We start from the raw sequence: 18,455 nt of genomic DNA, 5'->3' as shown, positions 1-18,455 counted from the left end.
ACAAATATCACTTATCTGGAAAGGTTGAAGGTAGGAAACATACATGAGTGTAGTGATATTGTAATTATATCTATAAACCCTTAAAAATAAATGTCAGGAAATTTAGTTACAAAGTATTGTTATAAAAATGATAATTTTTTGCCTCCATTTTAAATAATTTCTTTCAGTTTATTACTCCCTATTTTTCAATTTGTTTCAATAAAAATTTTTTAGAAGCTCATATGTGCCAGGTACTATGATGGTAGGTTTTAGGAACAGAAGGAGGATCAAGACCTGATCCGTGACCAGGGACATTATCAACTCTCAGAAAGGCTGGCTTTTATATCAGGAATGATGTCTGGTAATTTAGCAGCACAGAAGAGGGAGCAATTAATGAGCCCAGCTAAAATACTCACCTCTATATTTCAGGGTCAGACTTTCCCTGAAAGAGCCTCATCACTTCTTAACACATAGGAAATATTCTTCCCAAGTACACCACTGCTTTTATCCCCAAGTTTCTTTCCTATTTATGTTTGTTGTGATTAATAGTATGTGACTCTTACTTATGTTCACTGTCACCTTGTGCCCAGATGTTTGGCATTTATAGGATTTTACTTGAAGCATTTATAGATTGGGAAATACTGTCCACCACTGATTAGGAGGGTAGATTTTACAATTAATATTGAAATCAGTAATGACACCCTCTGGTTCTGTCTCTTGTTAATTGAATCTTTTACAAGTAATATTTGAGTAGGAATGAAAAATCTTATTTTTGTAGTTTGAAGGCTAAAGGAAAGGAATCATTAGTAAAGTCTACTTAAAAATATGCCTGAAGTAAGCTTTTTTTCAAACTCAGAGTAATTAAAATTAAATTAAAAAGATAATTAAAAGTCTTTAGAACCTTACAATATCATGCTTGTCTTAGGTAAGTGAAGATCTGAAATATATGATTTTCTCTGTTCAAATAAAGGAGTATATTTATATGATTATAGAAAATGTAATATAGGACACTCAATATGGTAGGGTAAGCAATACATCTTATTTTGGATGAAAATATTAAGATATGATATATTTCACCACTTTAATCTACTTTTTGTTTGTTTTGGGTTTTTTTTTTACAAAATATTTGGAGTAGTTATTTGGAAATCTGTGCAGACTTATAAAAGTATAGGTAAGCTCTTTTTATATATAGAATAAAAGAAGGTAAAACCCTAAATGTTAATATATAAAATCATGAATATAAATCACATTTTTATGTAAAGCTATTAATTCAGATATAATAAGAACTATGTTATCTTTGCAACACAGAATCCTATTCTGTAAAAGGATTAGGGGAAATCTTTCCTTTGTATGGCCTGAGCTTGTATTGGGAGATATCTGGGAAATCTTGGACAATTGGTATGTGTGCATACCATGCCCTTGGAGAAAAGCTGTTAGCCATGCCTGATAGATTTTACAGAGCTCATTAAGAACATAAAGCAATGGTGACAATTCATGTAACCAATTTTTTTAAAAGTGAAAGCAGCGCTATCATTGTATTTAAGCTGGAATGGACAATGCAGGACACAGGAATGCTCAGAGGAACTCGGCTGATGAAGGACGTTTTGAGCCTAAAGGTGTGGGATCACCATATTTAATTTAGTCGATACATTAACGTCTACAGATGATGCTTTTTGTTAGGAAATAATTTCTGGAAAGAGAAAACCAACATGGATCCATTAGCACAAGCCTTTATTAAAACGTGATAGTGTGTGAAGAGCTCCCAGATGAGATTCTGTGTCTAACAAAGAGCAGGAAGCTATTATAGCATAGATTGGGAAGATCAAAGTCCAGCTTGTTCATAGAAGAGTTTGCCATTTAAGCATTGGACACTTCCATTGCATTAGAAGCAAGACAAGACAGAAGGGCAGCCCACACAGAGGCATGAGTTAGCAGACACTGATTAGATATTTTGGGTTTAGCAATAGAAGACGGGAGAGGTGGCTGGGACTCAGGTCTTGCAAGGGTTGGTGGAAGCTTTTGAGAACTTTAGAGTCTCTGCAAATCATTTAACATACTTGTCTTAAAAAAAATTGTAATTTCCTACATGACTCTTCATGTTTCTATCTGACATAAACTATTTCTGGATCTCTTTCTCAGCTAAGATTGAGGTGAAACTTTTAATCTGCTTTTTTAACAGTATGCAATATTATTTATTTTCCTTTTTATCTAGGCTGGAGCCAACCTCCTCCTCCAGGATGTTAATGGAAATATCCCATTGGATTACGCTGTAGAAGGGACAGAATCCAGCTCTATCCTACTGACCTATCTGGATGAAAACGGTAGGCCGAAGCTTTGTAAAACTGCAGGAAGAAGTACATTGGTGGAATTATGTGTCTATTCATTTTTACACGTGTGCTTATATAACTTCAGATCAATGCAGCTTCCTTAGATGGTGTAAAATAAGGTATTTTTCTCTTCCGCTTTCCGCTGCTGCCGCTGCCCTTCACTGGGGTTTAGTCAATGCAATTTTTTGCAACCAGCAGAAATCTAGACGCCAACAATAAAGGAACATTTTCACAGGCATCTGAAGTCCATAATTAGTGGGACTGGGTTTGTAATTATAATCTATTCTCCCCTGGGAGGGGAAGGGAAGTGAACTAGCACAATTGAATTTTGAGCTAATCAGAGCAAGGTCATCTGAAGTGTATTCTCAGAGGAGCGAATGATCCCACGAAGAATTACACACAAGCAAGTAAGAGCTTAAGTCCAAGGCCATTTACACATTGTCCCCAAAGCCATTCTTTGTGACACTTAAGACATACAAAAGTCTTCAGAAGAAAGCCCTATGATCACTGTGCCAGCATGAGAAAATGAGGCTGAGCCGCAGATGCGCTCCCTGGGGAAGGGCGTACAATTACACAGACACGGTGCATAATTTCATGAGTGAGCACAGCCTCGGGGAGGTGAGGGTTCCCTGAATCCCTGGGCCTGAGACAGTATTAAACTAAAGAATTATGCTTCTGCTTGACCCCTCCCCATGCCCTGCATTTTAGGCATAAATGACAACAAAGAAATTCTAATCCCTTCAAGATGACCCTTGGCCAGAGAAAAAGAGCCACACACTGCTTATGAATCATCTACCTCGTTGTTCCCTGTACCCTTTGCCTCCTCCAGATTGCTCCTATGAGAACGCTTTATTCTGAGCATGGCCTAGAATGATAATAATTAATACTTAGTGGCAGTGAGTTCTTAAAAAACATAGTCTCATTAATTGTGAAAGCCAGGTAAGTGTGGTAGCATGGTGCCCCCGACTGGGGTGGGGGTGGCAGTGTGCAGGCAGCGGGGCTGCTGACGGTCCCAGAGTCAGGGCTGTCTGGCAGGAACCACGGGGTCAGGCTGGCGGTGGATTGAGTTGTCCACAGTTCTCTCTTGCCTCAAAACTGTGTCCTGCAGGAGAGCTCACCGGCTTTCCCCAAATCTTGTTAGCTGTGCTTTGATGGGGACCTATTCCATTACTTCTAAAGGGAATAAAGGTAGAAGTTATGCAGATTTTACTTTTGGAAAGTTAATTATTGAGACCTTTGCAAAACTTCATGTGTAGTAGACAATTCTGAATTCGCATTAAAAAACGTGGCTGTGATGCTGCCTCTAGTTAATGATACTGTATGTGCTGTTTACTTAAAAATTTACTGAGAGGGTAGATCTTTTGTTAAGTGTTTTTTACTACAGAATAATAACACTAATAATAATAAAGAAAGAGGGTGGGAGGAAGCCTGGAGGTGACAAATATGTTTATGGCATTTAATGTGGGACTGGTCTCACTTATGTACTCTTACCTACAGACTCATCAAGGTGTACACATTACATACGGACAGCTTCTGTATGGCAGTCATACCTCAAATAAGGGTTTAAAAAATAAAACTCCGGATGCCAAATTAAAACAAACAACCAAAAATAACAACTCAGCCATGCTTTGTTTAGCTGTACTAGTCCTATAAGATTATTATTTCCTACTTTTCTTATTGTTCTGAATTTCTAAAAGCCACAGTAATAAATGTTTCTTTTCAGAACATAAAATTATCTTTATTTGAAAAGCATTAACTTATCTTATAAGCCTTCTGAGCCTCATAAGCCTTATAACCATTTTTATAGGAAATTGTAATATGTAGAAGACCTGTATTATCTATTCTATGTAAAGAACAAAAACAAGTATATTCTTTGGGGAGGTTGATTTAAGAAATAATTAAGGCAAAAAAACAAAAGGGAGGTACTGACTCTTGACTGGTTATGAGAAAATCTGTCACTACTCTGGCTGTCATGATCAGTTTGTAAAATACATGTGTGCTGGAACAAACTCAATTTAGTATCTATTAAATTTTTAATTCTGTTTGCCACTTGTCACTGCTGCTGCTCTGGCCCCTGCCTCCCACCCATCTGCCCTCCCCACACCTCATTCACAATCTGGGTCTGCTTTTGTTGGTCTCCTCCTACTTATCCATATCATCTGCCGTAGTTCCGGGTAAATTCTGTCTAATTCAATTTACTCTCTGGCCTTCTTCTTGTTGCAATTTTAGAGCTATCTGCTGTGACGGCCTGGGCTGATGTCCTTAGAAATACCTAATATTCCAAGATGCAGTTTTTATCATGTGGCTCTCAGGATTTCAGTATTGCATTCTCGTAACAAGATTGTTGCAATCCTAGAATACATCATACAGTTTCAAATCAGAGTACTTATCACGCTGTCACATCAGCATGCACGAGGCAGGCGATGTCGTGAACAAGTTGATTACATGGAAAATCGCTGGTCACAAGTCCTAATTGTACTGTCACCACTGACTTACACTGTAAACTCAGGCACAGCAATTAACCCCGGCTCACCGCCCGAGCCTGCCAGCCTGTAAAATGAGACAACCACGGAGAGCTGATGGAGCATTTGATGAATATTAGATCTCCAGTGCAAGGCGAGCCAGCTGGCGTGCAAGGAGGAAAGCGATCGATTATAAAATGAACTAGCAAGGAAAGAAAGCACTGATGGGAGAGCCCAAGGTGGTCCAGGACAAAAGATGCACACACATATATATGTATGTAGATATATAATATATATACATAATTATACACACATATATGAATTATCTTTCAGGGATATATATATATGTGTATGTGTGTGTGTGTGTGTATGTGTGTGTATCTATCTATCTATCTATCTATCTATCTATCTATCTATCTATCTATCTATCTCTCCATGAAATAAACCAAAAGCTTTAGTTGCCATTGCAACATCACCATCACCACACACTGTCCTTCCCCCTCCATTCAAACCCAGCCTTTCAGAAAACGTAGCCCATGTTTATTGTCCTGAGTTCCTGGTCTCTTGTTACTCAGTCCACCAAAGTTCAGCTTCTAACTCTACAAATCCACTGGAAATGCCTCTGCAACAATTGCCTTCACCTTCCTTGGTTTTCCATCCAGCAATTGCTGGATGGATTTTCTGTTCTTTTTTTATTATCTTCTTTCTCTGTGACATTCCATGACCTTGCTCACACACTCTCATGCAATGATCTTCCCATAGTTTTCTTCCCCTCTTTGAGCTTCTACTTATGTTTCTTTGGATGTTCCACTTCTTTCTAGATACCTAAGTGCTGGCTATACCCAGGGCTTAGTCTTTGAGAATCTTCTTCTATCTCTTTACACACTATCATGGGGGCATCTCACCCTTTCGCTCATGTTGTTAACACCTGCCTGCTCCCAGAGACATTCCTGTAGCTTAATTATCTTTCCATACCTTCAGTCCTGTATGTGTAATTTTTTAAGTGTCTTGGCTGGGATTTCAGATCATTTGAAATCACATATCAACATGGAATTTGTTGCTATTCTTTCACACTGTACCTATATTCTATATTCTACCATTACAGCCAAGAAGCCAGGTATCTTAACATCACCTTTTTTATCCCAAACCCCTCCTGTTTAATTGTCACCACATCTTACACATTCTACATCTTTGACATCTCTTTAATGTGTCCGCCTCCCTCCCCAGTCACCTGCTACTGTCTTGGTTGAACCACTGGCCTTTCTATTTGGGATTATTATAATAGCCTCCAAAAATGCATTTTCTTGCCCCAGATTTAGCCCTCTCCACACATTCTTCAGAGGACTCCTGGATGAATCATTGTACAAATGTCATATGTCTTTCTTCTGTTTAATGCAGTTTATTCAAACTGCTATCCTGGCACCAACCTTTTTACAATCACACACAGTTGGAGTTACAGCACATCGCACAGAGCATGGGACAGTCCCGGGTCATGCCTGCGGCCAGAGTTGGGGAAGAGGGAATGGTAGAGGTAGTAATACCCTGTTGGCTTGGACATGGTTATTTCTCTTTGCTGGAACCACCTTTTTTTTATTTGTTTGCTCAACTATCTTGCTTCCTTGTATCTCTTAGGAAGCATACAATAAAGATAAAAATTTGAGTTAACTGCCATGCTTTGAGCTTAGAGAATCCCATGCTAAAATCATGGGAAGCATCAAATGCTGATTGAGTTGTGTTTCCTTTTTGAGGGCAAAGGTGATGTTTTATGTATAACCCAATGATGATGTAATAGCATATAATAATAAATAAGAATAAGGTATGTGCAGATCTTATAAAAACACCAAGGAGTAAGGGTATAATTTTCCCTAAGAGTACTACAGAAGGCTTCACAGAAGAAGTGACGCTTACACTAAGCTTTAGGTGAGGAACAGGGAAACCAAGTGTGTTTGTATGGCCCAGGCACAGGGAGGAGCAATGCAAAGGCAGGAGGAGTTCAGAGAAATATGGGAGATGGAGCAATATCCTCCTAAAACTTGGTGGTAGGGTTTACAACAACGCAATCAGCATAATTCCAGCATAATCATAAAATTATCATAATAACAGAATAGAGTTGTCCCAATATAGAAAAGAGGAGAGGAAAAGTTGAATTGTTACAAAAACAATATTACCTTGAGAGGGACAGTGAAGAAAAATTGAGTTAGGGTTCAGATTGACTTGAGGTGTTAAGGGAATTTCAGTTTTACACAGGTATCTGTTGATATTACCAAACGAAATCAGGCAATAACAGTTTCATTTGTGAATTTCAAGAAAACTATCTTGTTTCTTAATTCCTATAATATAAGAAATTATCAATTCCTGTCAAAATAGTAAATCTAAGCAAGACTTGTATTAATTTTTTTCAGAAAATGATATGAAAACACAACTAAATTTCTTCCAAAATTGAGATTTGGTTCATTATCCATTATAAAGTAGACTTATTATGAGCTCTATCCATCTTGATATGTTTTATCCAGGAGCAGTTAAAGAAATTTGTTTGATCATGAAGAGAAGGAATTTCTGTTGTGTTGTATTACCAGAAAAAAAAATCTGTACTTCTTTACTGACCATATAACAAAAATCTAAAAATCACAGTTTAATTGACATTATATTTGTCTGAAAATTAAATTTTAAGATATTATGAGCAATGTCATAATATCCTTTTGTGGTATCTTCACATCAGTGACCAGAATAGATTGTTTTCCCACAATACGTTATACTATAAATGAGTCTGCAGTGAATTATTTCTTATCTCTATGTTTTAATTTGTATATCTCATCACAAATCTTGTTCTGTTTTATCACTCAATTTTAAATTCTTAAATAATTCTCTAAAAGTTACATATGTTAGTAGACATTGCAACATTATACCAGTTAACAAAATAATGTCACTTTATAGCAACTGTCAGATTCTGTTACATCAACATGCAAAATCGAATGCTGACATCTGAAAATTTCCTACTTTTTATTTTTGAAAATTAAGTCACATATCAAATTCCAAAATCCTAAAAATAAGAATAGAGTGACAGTTTTAATTCATTTGTAACAGACCTCAAATTATTCTGTTAGGGAATTCTATTCTTTTGAAATAGCATGTCATGATTTAGAAGCTGAGGAAGGGTTATGGGTGTTCCTAGTTCATGTTTCTACTAGAATTAGTTAGGTTTTTATGGACTATTTGCAAGCTATATTACTCAAATATTGCATTGTGTTTATTTTGTTTCGTTACTCCATGCTCCTTATTACAAAGAAAAATGCATGTCAATGAAAGGCATGTGATCCACATGCCAGAGGCTAATAAACAGCTTACTTTTATTGAGTGCTTACTGCAAATCAAAAACACTTTGCATGTTCAATGTGTTTTAACTCATTCTCATAACAACTGATGAAGCAAGAATTATTATCACCATTTTGCAGTTGAAGAAACTGAGGCAGGGGATAAATTACTTGCTCACATTGGTGCAAGTAGTAGTAGATACGCATACAGCTCTAAAACCCAGGTAAGTCAACTCCTAAGCACCTTGGCTCTGCTGCCCATCCAGGTTCAGAGAATGAGTTCAGAGCGAGCCAGATATCAAGCACCCCCAAGGGGAAAACGGACAGCAAAGAAACAACATGCTTGACATGGCCTCTGTCAAGGAGACAGATCCTAAAAGTATTAACTATAGCTTCACCCTTTGGGATATGTATTATTGTCTGGGTGACTGAGGATATTGAAGCCCATACCGGTTAGATAACTTCCCCAAGGTCAACCCTAGGAAGTAAATTGCAGGCCAGGCACCTCCAGGAGCATCAGTCCAAGGTTGATTCTTGGGGCCACTGTGCCAGGCTAGCTCTCAATGTTTGTGGCCAGGATTCAACCAGATAAGAGAAAGAAAGTGCTCAGGAGAGTAGCTGGTTCTTAGCAAACGCTTGCTAAGTGGGAGACATCATTGTCATCACCATCACCATTTTCATTTGGAAGAAGATGAATTATTTCCCTTTAGTAAATACCGATTTTGTCCAGGAACTGATGCTAGCAACTGGAAAGGCATAAGTGAAGAGACACAAGCTATCACAGAAACTATACATCATAAAATTGCAGGTTAAAATAGAGGCATAAACAGGAGATAAGCAGTCTTGAGCTTTCTGTGCATAAATCATCCACCTCACTTAAAGTCAGGTTCTTCATTCAATGTTAGTCATATTGATTAATAGCCATGAAATGTTCAATTAGAACAATCTTTTAAATTTTATTTTGAAATTATTTAATATGTACAGGAAAGTCTAAAGATAGTGCAGAAAGTTCCCAAATACCATTCACGTAGCTTCACTGAATGTTAATTATTTATCTAGTCATGGTACATTTGAAAACTAAGAAGTTAACATTACTATAATACTAATATTAACTGAACTGCAAACTTTATTCAGATGTTTCCAGTTTTTATACTAAAGTCATTTTTCTATGACAGGATACTACATTGCCTTTAGGAGCAAGTATTTAAGGAAAAAATTCATAAAATACAAAAGTTATATCTTTGTAACTTGTTTTAATTCAATTTAAGCACTTGAAAGTATTTGGGGCAGTGTATGTTGATGATATTCATTAATAGCCTGCCATCTATAAGGCATTCTATCATATCTTTGGGATATGACAAGAGATACATTTTCTACTTTTGAAAGACTATAATCTAGTTGGAAATAGAATGTTTGTAAAGAGAAACAATTTCAACGCTCTGAATGAGAGTTCAAACTAGAAGAAGGGTTGCAAAAAGGAACATCTTGAAAGAATCGAGGATAAAGCTATGTTTGACCCCAGCAGCTGAGAAGCATCTCCACGTTCTGATTGAAAGCCTCTTGTTCCCCTAGGAGTGGATCTGACCTCACTACGCCAGATGAAGCTCCAGAGACCAATGAGTATGTTAACAGATGTCAAACACTTCTTATCATCTGGAGGAAATGTTAATGAGAAAAATGATGAAGGAGTAACTCTGGTAAGTTAATATATTTGATTCAGAAATTGTTTACAAAGAGAAATTGATTTCTAAAATATATAATTGATTACAATTAATCTTTAAAATTTTTTTGATCATAAAAGTAATACATATTCATTGTAGAAATTTTGGAAACACACAAATGTGCAAAGCAGAAAGTGCAAAATACTCATGCCACCACCCAGAAAAAGCTGATGTGTTTATGTTGATATATTTTGTTCAAGCCATCCTTCTATATATTTTTCCTACAAATTTAAAATAATTTTGTGCAATATTTTGTCAATGTAATTTTTCATATGTAACTTATAAGGAAATGCTTTCATTTTAGCTTTAAGCAAAACAAAGTATGAGATACTTTGGTGAATGAATTTCTAAATTCAAGCAAATTCTTGTCATTACTTTTTGATTGTTATTATTTACTGTTGCAGTAAAAACAGAGCAATTAAGTTTGGATTAATTTTAATATACTCATAATATCTAATCATCAGCACAAGAACAATATATATTGCCCTATTGACCAATAAAATTTACCTGGGTATGTTTGGGTTAAAATTAATGATGATAGAAAGAAATGTATTAAGACAGAGGGGAAAAAATGAAAGTAAACTAGAACAGCAAAAACTATGAAGCTCTGAAGTGCATAGAAATGATTGCAATCAGTGACTCAGTTTCTTCCATGTAAGAAACATGATGTACTTCCATGGAAGTAATATGATGAAGACAGTTGATAAGAAAAGTGACTTAACTAATTGGATAGGAGTTTTGTCATCTGGAAAGTTTTTGTGAGATCTGATATATTTTTTACATTTATTAAATGCAGATTAAGTGCCTTGTGACCTCTAGATGAAATTCTCTAAATATAGATTTTGGAAGACAAAATTTAGAAAACTATAACTTTAAAATTTTGTTTAGCCTTCCAAAATCTATAAAATTTTAAAATTATAGTCTTCTAAATTTTGTCATACAAAACTGATGTTTATAAATTTATAAATTTCAGAAGACTATAAAAAATGTAACTCTTAGACATAAGAAAAGAAAACAAAGCATGTTTAGAGAGTGTTGAAAAAATAACCCACTCAATGGCAAAGCATTTTCATTACCTTAGTGAAGAAATATTGTTGACCACATGCTGGGAACAAAATCACAAAAATCTTTTTGTCATGGATTTACATTTCAGCGGGGAAAATGGGTAGTATATACCATAAATGAGCTAAATATACATTAGTAATAAATACAAAAGAGAAAATAATAAAACAAGACAGTGAAATGTTGGTTGTATTGTTGCCATTTTGGATAGATAGATGAGTAAGATCTACCTGACAAGGGCAGTTTTGAGGAATGACTTGAAGGGAGGGAGTGCACAGTTTGGATGTGAAGGAGTGGCATGCCAGGCTGAGCAGTGCAAAGGCCCCGAGGCAGGGGCAACTGTGGTGTGCTGGAAAAACAGCAAGAAGTCTCAGATGGCTGAAGCGAGGTAAACAGGGAGAAAGACATAGCTGTGACCAGATCACATAGGATTTTATGGGCCTCAATGAGGATTATGACAGTTATTTAGGGAGATGGGAAGACATTGGAAAGTTCTGAAAGAAGGAGGAGCACGATCCATCTTCAGTTTTAAAAGGATCACTCACTCTGGCTGTTGTGTTAAGAAGGACTGTGAGTGAAGATGGTGCATTCCATCATGTAGGCCTAACACAAATGTGCCACAGTGTCAACTACTGATGAATCTAGGTAAAAGGTACAGGGGTGTTCATTGTAATTCCCTTGCAATTATTCTGTGGGTTTAAATTTTTCCAAATAAAACAATGCTGTAAAAAATGAAATAAAAAGCTTTTAAAAATAAAAAAAAGAAGAAAAGAAAGGACTGTAAAAGGGCAGGGATGAAGCTGAAAGTTCAGGTGCGAAGCTTTGCCAGTAATCAAGGCCGTCTGTGATGAGGCAGACAACAGGGGCGGAAGCTGAGGTGGTCAGAAGTCTTTACGTTTACAAGATATTTTAAAAACACCCAAGGCCATTTCCTATGGATGTGTGGTGTGAGAAGAAAAGAGGGCTTCAGAGTGACTCCAGTTTCTTTCAGCTTAAACTACCAGTGTGATCAGGCGACATCAATGATAAAAGCTTACAGCAGGGTTGATTGGGTTAGTTTTGAAGAAGTTACGTTTGAGGTACTTACTCTTCGCCATCTTAATGGAGCCATCAAGTTTGTGTTTGGAGACTGGAGTCTGGAGTTCAAGAGGTCTCTAGATTGAAGGAAGACTTTGGGGAACATGAGAGTATGTATGATATTGAAAGCTTTGATACTGAATGAAGTAATTAATTCAATGTAGAAGGAAAGAGGATTTGGGAGTAAGTCCTGGAAAGGAAGGAGAAGAGAAGGATCCAGAAATGAGATGAGAAGGGCAAGTCCTGAGACAGGAGGAAAATCAAGGGAAGGAGACGTCCCAGGAAGAAAGCATGACAAAAGGCAGGGAGGATCAACTCCCTGTCACATACTGCTGAGAGGTAGAGGCAATGGAGAGTGTGGATTGGCTGTTGGACTTAGCAATTTGGAGGGCCTTAGTTTTCTGTTGGAGGACAGTTGCAATGGACTAGTAGGGTCAAAAGTCAGACTGCAGTGAGGTATTTAATTAATAATTCATTTATTGCATGCAATGAACTAACACCTATAATACAAATGCAATAGAGCCCTTGTTTCTTTGTATGGTAAGAGATCTTACAACTTTATATTTTAAAAAAAATTCATTACTAAATAAAAACAGAATACGCACTTCAATCACTGCCAAATAAGAAAGCATATACACTTCAGTAGAGAAGCTATTGAAAGAATCAATACAGAGCCAGAAATTGCTATCATTTTCAACCTTCTTCAGTTTTGACATTCCTTGTGTCCTTTTTATTGAGCAGAGAGCATAAATGTTGCAAATAATTGTTCTGTAATAACTAAACCTTATGGTGATCATCTTTGAGCTTTTAACAAGAAAGTGACAATGAACAAAAGGCTAGGAAGTTGTCCCTTGAAGATTACAGCGTTTAGCAAGTGGCAGTGGGGTTTGATTCACATGTCTGAATTGGTAAGTCTGTTTATGTTAATGGCTGCCATTCCCTGGCGCTTTCTTTTCCTTAAGGTGCGTAGCGTGTTCATCTATTGTTGGAGGCAAGGAAAAGAAGACACTTTTGTTCACAGATCGATTTCCATATCCCGAGTTGGAATGTCAGTTGTGGTTCAAAATTGGGCATAATTTATCCCACAGTTAAATTATTATGTGCAAAATCGATGTAACAACAAAAGGCTCAATGGAAGTAAACTTCTATTGAGGTAGTTTTTATACTGCCTTTTCCCCCTTTGTTAGAATATGCAATAAAATAACCAAATATAAGTCTTTTTAAAAAAGATCTTTTAGTTTGCATTAATATTCTCCTTAAAAGTTAATAGAAGCCTCAAAGAAGGATGCATTTAAAAAAAAAAAAAAACACCATGTCTCCGAGGATGTGAAAATAAATTCCTGAGTTTAAGTGTATAAATACTCTGAAATATCACTGTAATAATTAGCATATATACTATGAAGATACTGGTTCTTTACTGTTTAGCACAGAATTTAATGTATCACTTCTGGCATTGAGACTTATTTGCTCGGAGTGTTAGGAAGGAATTATTTAAGAGATGCAAATATCAAGCAATTGTATTTTTGTTTCCCTTCCTTATCTCAGTAGTGCTGGTTTATCCCTTAGTTATGGATAAAGATAGTCATTGATTTTGTGGTCATTTTTAGGGAATAAAGCTTTGATGGTCACTTTATGTTACAAAACATAGCCTCAATTTAGAGATTAGAATGTCCAGTCTGGTCTAATAATGAAAACTCTCAATTTAAGTAGGGAGTTATTGACCTTGTTGGACCATATTACCCGTAGATGATCTGGTATAGCCCATGGATTTCTTGTCAAAATAATGTTTTAACAAATGGTGTATAGAATTACAAAGAAAATCAATTATGTTAACACATAGTAATCATAATATTAAAATTACATTTGTAATATGTAATGCATGTGCTTCTTCATCAATGCACTAAGCAACAGAGCTAATAGTTACCACGATTTTAAGGTGGTGTTGACCATAATGCTATTTGAGATATATGCTACAACTGTAATGTGATATGAAAACATGATTTCTTTTGATGGTAACATCATGAGTTTGCTGCCTGTGTTCATCATTGAAGAATCTGCTCAATTTCTGTTACAGATTAGAAGAAAATAAATCTAGTCTTTTTCCCACTCAAGCTTGCAAACCTCCTGAATTCAACCTACAGACCCTGCAGGGGCCAATGGCCCCAGGTGTTAAGGGCTCTGATTCAGTTAAATCTTGAACCCATCCCTGGCTCAGTGCTGCACAGGTTGCAAAGTGCATGGAAGGGAGAGTGGATGTGGTCAACTATTTCCCCTCCTGTCGCTTCTCTTCAAGCTCACTCCCTTGTTAAACTCCTCTGAAGTTAGGAGAGGAAGAAGGGAGCGGGAAGAGGAGACATAGTGAGAATAAGGTTTTTACTTTATCTTCCTGGACATGACATCATACTCCCTGGGCCACAAGTTGACTCCTCTTCTTATGCGGATGTAGGAAGCTTCAGATACCACCTGCCCACCATCATCACTGGGAAACTGTAGCCTGCAGTAGATCCGGGTGCATGCAGCTCTTCCAAATGACCCCATATACTTGCTCTGCTCTCAGGAAGCTTGGGGATACTCCAGGTTATCTCTGCTAAGTTGTGTTTGCCCCATCAGGATCCCCTAAAGTAAAACCAGAAGTGGCCACAGCTTCTCCATAGAAAAGCCTCCACAATTTTTTCCCTTGTGAACTCATGGGTGCATGTGGTTCACGGTGTATCAACAAAACCACCCTCTTTGCACTCCAAAGCAGATAACCAAACCATCTCTCACCCTTTCCTTTTCCAGACAGAAATCAAAACTAGACCACTGTATCTCCACCAAACTGCCCAGGACAGTTAAAATGGAAAACCTTTAACTTAAGAAAAGGATCTGAGGTCTATATTTTCTAGCAATTAACACTATAGTTAAATGAGATAAGTGTCTCACCAAAGGCTTAGATAGTGTGGCATGAAACAGACATGTCATGTGTCCACTCACCTGCACCACCCCAAGTCTGAGTGCCGGAGGGCGCAGAACATGGCCTTGGGGCTCAGTGGCCATGCTTCCATAGGTCAGTTACCTACGTTCTGTAAACTGCAGTTTCTCCATTGGAAAATTCAAGGTAACAACAGTGTTGATCTTTACAGGTTGTAAAGATCAGAAGAAATAAGTTACAATTTTTATGCCTAATGTTGGTGAAGCTACATCAATGTCTTGTTCTGCATTATAGCTAGATAGGTGATTTCCAAATTGTGATTTTCTATAGGAATTATGCTTCCAAATATGCTACTGCTTGTTCAGGGCATAAACAATAACTACTTCCGTGTTTCTCATGAGACCTCTTAAAATAGTGGGTGAGGAATATTCTAAGACATCATAGTGATAAACACTGTGAAATTCGGGCACCTAATATCTTCTAGCCAGAGCCAAGACAAGTAACAGGACAAATTCCATTTCAGAAAACAGAATTTTTTTGTCACCTTTTATGTTTTTAACTCTAACATGCTCTTAATGATAATGAGAAACTACACCCCATGGAGGCTAGTGATTTGCCTATGGATTCAGAGGTTGTAGAAGCAAGGAAAGGCTCTTAGCTCTTGGTATTTTATTATGAGGATTTAAAAAATGTGTTAACTCTGAAAATGAAGTGGAAGTATTCAATTAGGGTTCTTTCGTTGTTGTTTTTGATTTAGGATTAGTTGGCATTAAATTTGCCAGCCTCCGTCTATGTTGCTGGTAGCCAGTACTTTGAAGAGCTTCTCTAGAAAGTGATCCAGGACTTCTAGTCTTTTCCTTCTCAACTGTTCTTGAGATGACTGGCTCAGACTTGGACTAAGTTCTAATTGGCGAAACCCCTTCTCTGGGGGTTGGGCCTGTGAGTTTGACATCATTAGGATTAGTTACTAACCAGCTAATGGAACCATTCTCGATTCATTTTATAGATTCATTTTTTATAGATTCATTTTTATGCTAAACATGAAAACCTTCTGAGATCCAGATGTTATTGCATTTAGCATAGAGTAACTGCCAATCATTTACTGATTATTCAAATAATGTAGAATAAATCTAGAAGTAGGTGAAAGATTAGTTCTATAGGAGAACAAGTATGTAAAATTAAATTTCTAAGATACTTGTGGATATATCATTCCTGGGACTGTTTGCTAGAATATTAATGAGACGAATTTTGTATGTAGCAAAGTATGGGAAGGTTGATGTTAAACTTAGTGTTTTAATGTTTGTACAGTTTTGTTGTTCTAATGTAGTTGAAAGTACAAGAAATAAACATATATGTATACACTGTAGGTTAAAAGGCATAAAGTCTGAAAGTAGGATAATAAATGTTTCTGCTAAATTTTCTAAAAATATATACATTTAATCAGCCTTTTTTGACTTTACCGTATTTTTTAAATAAAAACAGAAAAGGAGAGAGCTATAAAATTCCACGCTACCAAACCTAAAAGATGTCATTGATTTTTCTACTTTTAAATTATTTTTTCCTGATAGCTTCTTCTTCTTAATTATCATATGAAATAAATCATGTAGTTACTTAGTAACCTCAGTTAAATTGAGTGTGTTGATAGTTTGCATAGAAATAAAGGCTGCTACCTTAGAAACAGGAATTCCCCCATCTGAAAAATACAAAAAAAATTCTCCAAACCCTGATCATATCATAGCTCCTAAAATCTCATTTCTAAACTTCTAGTACTGTTAAGAAACTAAAATAGGAGAATATTAAAATGGTAACTACATGATCATTTTAAAGCCTTCTGGGATTAATTAATCCTTTTTAGTGTTCCTGTGCCTTTTACATGTATATAAGTATCACAATTTACACATTTCCCATTTTCAGATATATCTTTGAATTTCCCTTCTATAGCACCAAGTACAGTGCCTGGAATAGTAGAGCTAATCACTAAATCTTTGACCTTTGGCCAAGAAGCAGTAAACTATAGAATTATTACATTTTGTATTTTAAAATATTCAGAGTACAGTGGAATAGAGCACTGGGGGAATAGGAATTACATGAAAAAGTACACATTATCAGAATCAAAAATAAAATAATAAATAACTACCTCATGAGCTTTCTTTCAAAGAACAACAATGACATCCACTTACACCAAGTAAATAAAATTACATGTATGTTCTTTTGTTTTATGGTATCAAATGTTTTACATTCAATATTTTATTAAATAGTTCTATTTAAAACTGTGCTGATATCACTGTATTGATTTCTGAATGAACTGTATTGATCACTACTTATTTTTAAAATGTTAAATATGAAATATCTCTTCCTTGCAGTTACACATGGCCTGTGCGAGTGGCTACAAGGAGGTGGTATCTCTCATCCTGGAGCATGGTGGAGACCTCAATATAGCAGATGACCAGTACTGGACTCCCCTCCACTTAGCGGCCAAGTATGGCCAGGTAATATGACTTTTTTATGATTATTTAAACAATTATCTTATAGTCAATGAATAATTTCATATTTAATTTTGATCTTATTTCAGATCATGTACTAATAATTATGTAATTTGATTTTAATGACATCTTCTTACTAAACAAATATTTTTATGGCTAAAGGATAATATTTACTTTCATAAGGGTATATAAAACTTTCTTGTGACCCTGAATAATGTAGTCAAGTCATTGGAGAAACAATCAAAACCTATAAATATTCTTCAGAGAATGGAGTTAATATTGTTTTCTTAATAGTATAGTTCTTATTTTTGTTGTTGTTTTTTTGTTTGTTTGATTTTATTCAGAACGTTATGGGGGTACAAATATTTTGATTACATGGATTGCTTTTGTACTGTTTGACTCAAAGTTGTAAGTGTGCCAAACACCCAGATAGTGTGCATTATACCTGTTAGATATGATTTCTCCCATCCCTTCCTACCCCTACCCACCTGCATAATTTTCATTGAGTTTTACTTCTATCTGTGCACATGAGTGCTGATTGGTTAGTTCCAATTTAATAGTGAGTACATGTGGTGTTTGTTTTTCCATTCTTGCAATACTTCACTTAGGAGAGTGGTCTCCAGTTCTATCCAGCTTGTTGCAAAAGGTATTAATTCATTTTTTATTATGTCTGAGTAGTATTCCATGGTATACATATTCCACATTTTATTAATCCACACATGAATCGATGGACACTTTGGTTGATTTCACATCTTTACAATTGTGAATTGTGCCACAATAAACATTCTAATGCAAGTGTGTTTTTGATAAAATGACTTTTTTTCCTTTGGGTAAATACCCAGTAGTGGGATTCTTGGATCAATTGGTAGTTCTACTTTTAGTTCTTTGCGGTATCTCCATATTGTGTTCCATAGAGGTTGCACTAGTTGCAATCCCACCAGCAGTGTATGTTTCTCTCCATATCTACACCAGCATCTATTGTTTTGGGACTTTTTGATAAAAGCCATTCTAACTGGGGTTAGATGATATCTCCTTGTGGTTTTGATTTGCATTTCTCTTATGATTAGTGACATTGAACATTTTTTCATAGGTTTATAGGCCATTAGTCTATCTTCTTTTGAA

At 36.1% G+C, this 18,455-nt stretch overlaps 1 protein-coding gene across 2 annotated transcripts in view; it reads left to right on the top strand.

The window, feature by feature from the left end:
- Positions 1-18,455, top strand: part of MYO16 (myosin XVI) — a 610,163-nt gene that overhangs the window by 241,741 nt on the left and 349,967 nt on the right. For both annotated transcript variants that reach the window (XM_012751938.3, XM_012751933.2), the window contains exons 5-7: positions 2,192-2,300; positions 9,652-9,776; positions 17,214-17,339. In XM_012751938.3, the coding sequence (XP_012607392.2) occupies positions 2,192-2,300; positions 9,652-9,776; positions 17,214-17,339 (360 nt within the window). The remainder of the gene's footprint in view (positions 1-2,191; positions 2,301-9,651; positions 9,777-17,213; positions 17,340-18,455) is intronic.

The sequence above is a fragment of the Microcebus murinus genome, chromosome 13 (assembly GCF_040939455.1).
Source record: "Microcebus murinus isolate Inina chromosome 13, M.murinus_Inina_mat1.0, whole genome shotgun sequence".
NCBI lineage: Eukaryota > Metazoa > Chordata > Mammalia > Primates > Cheirogaleidae > Microcebus > Microcebus murinus.
Note: the sequence above shows the minus strand (reverse complement) of the source record. Positions and strands in the feature narration are given on the sequence as shown.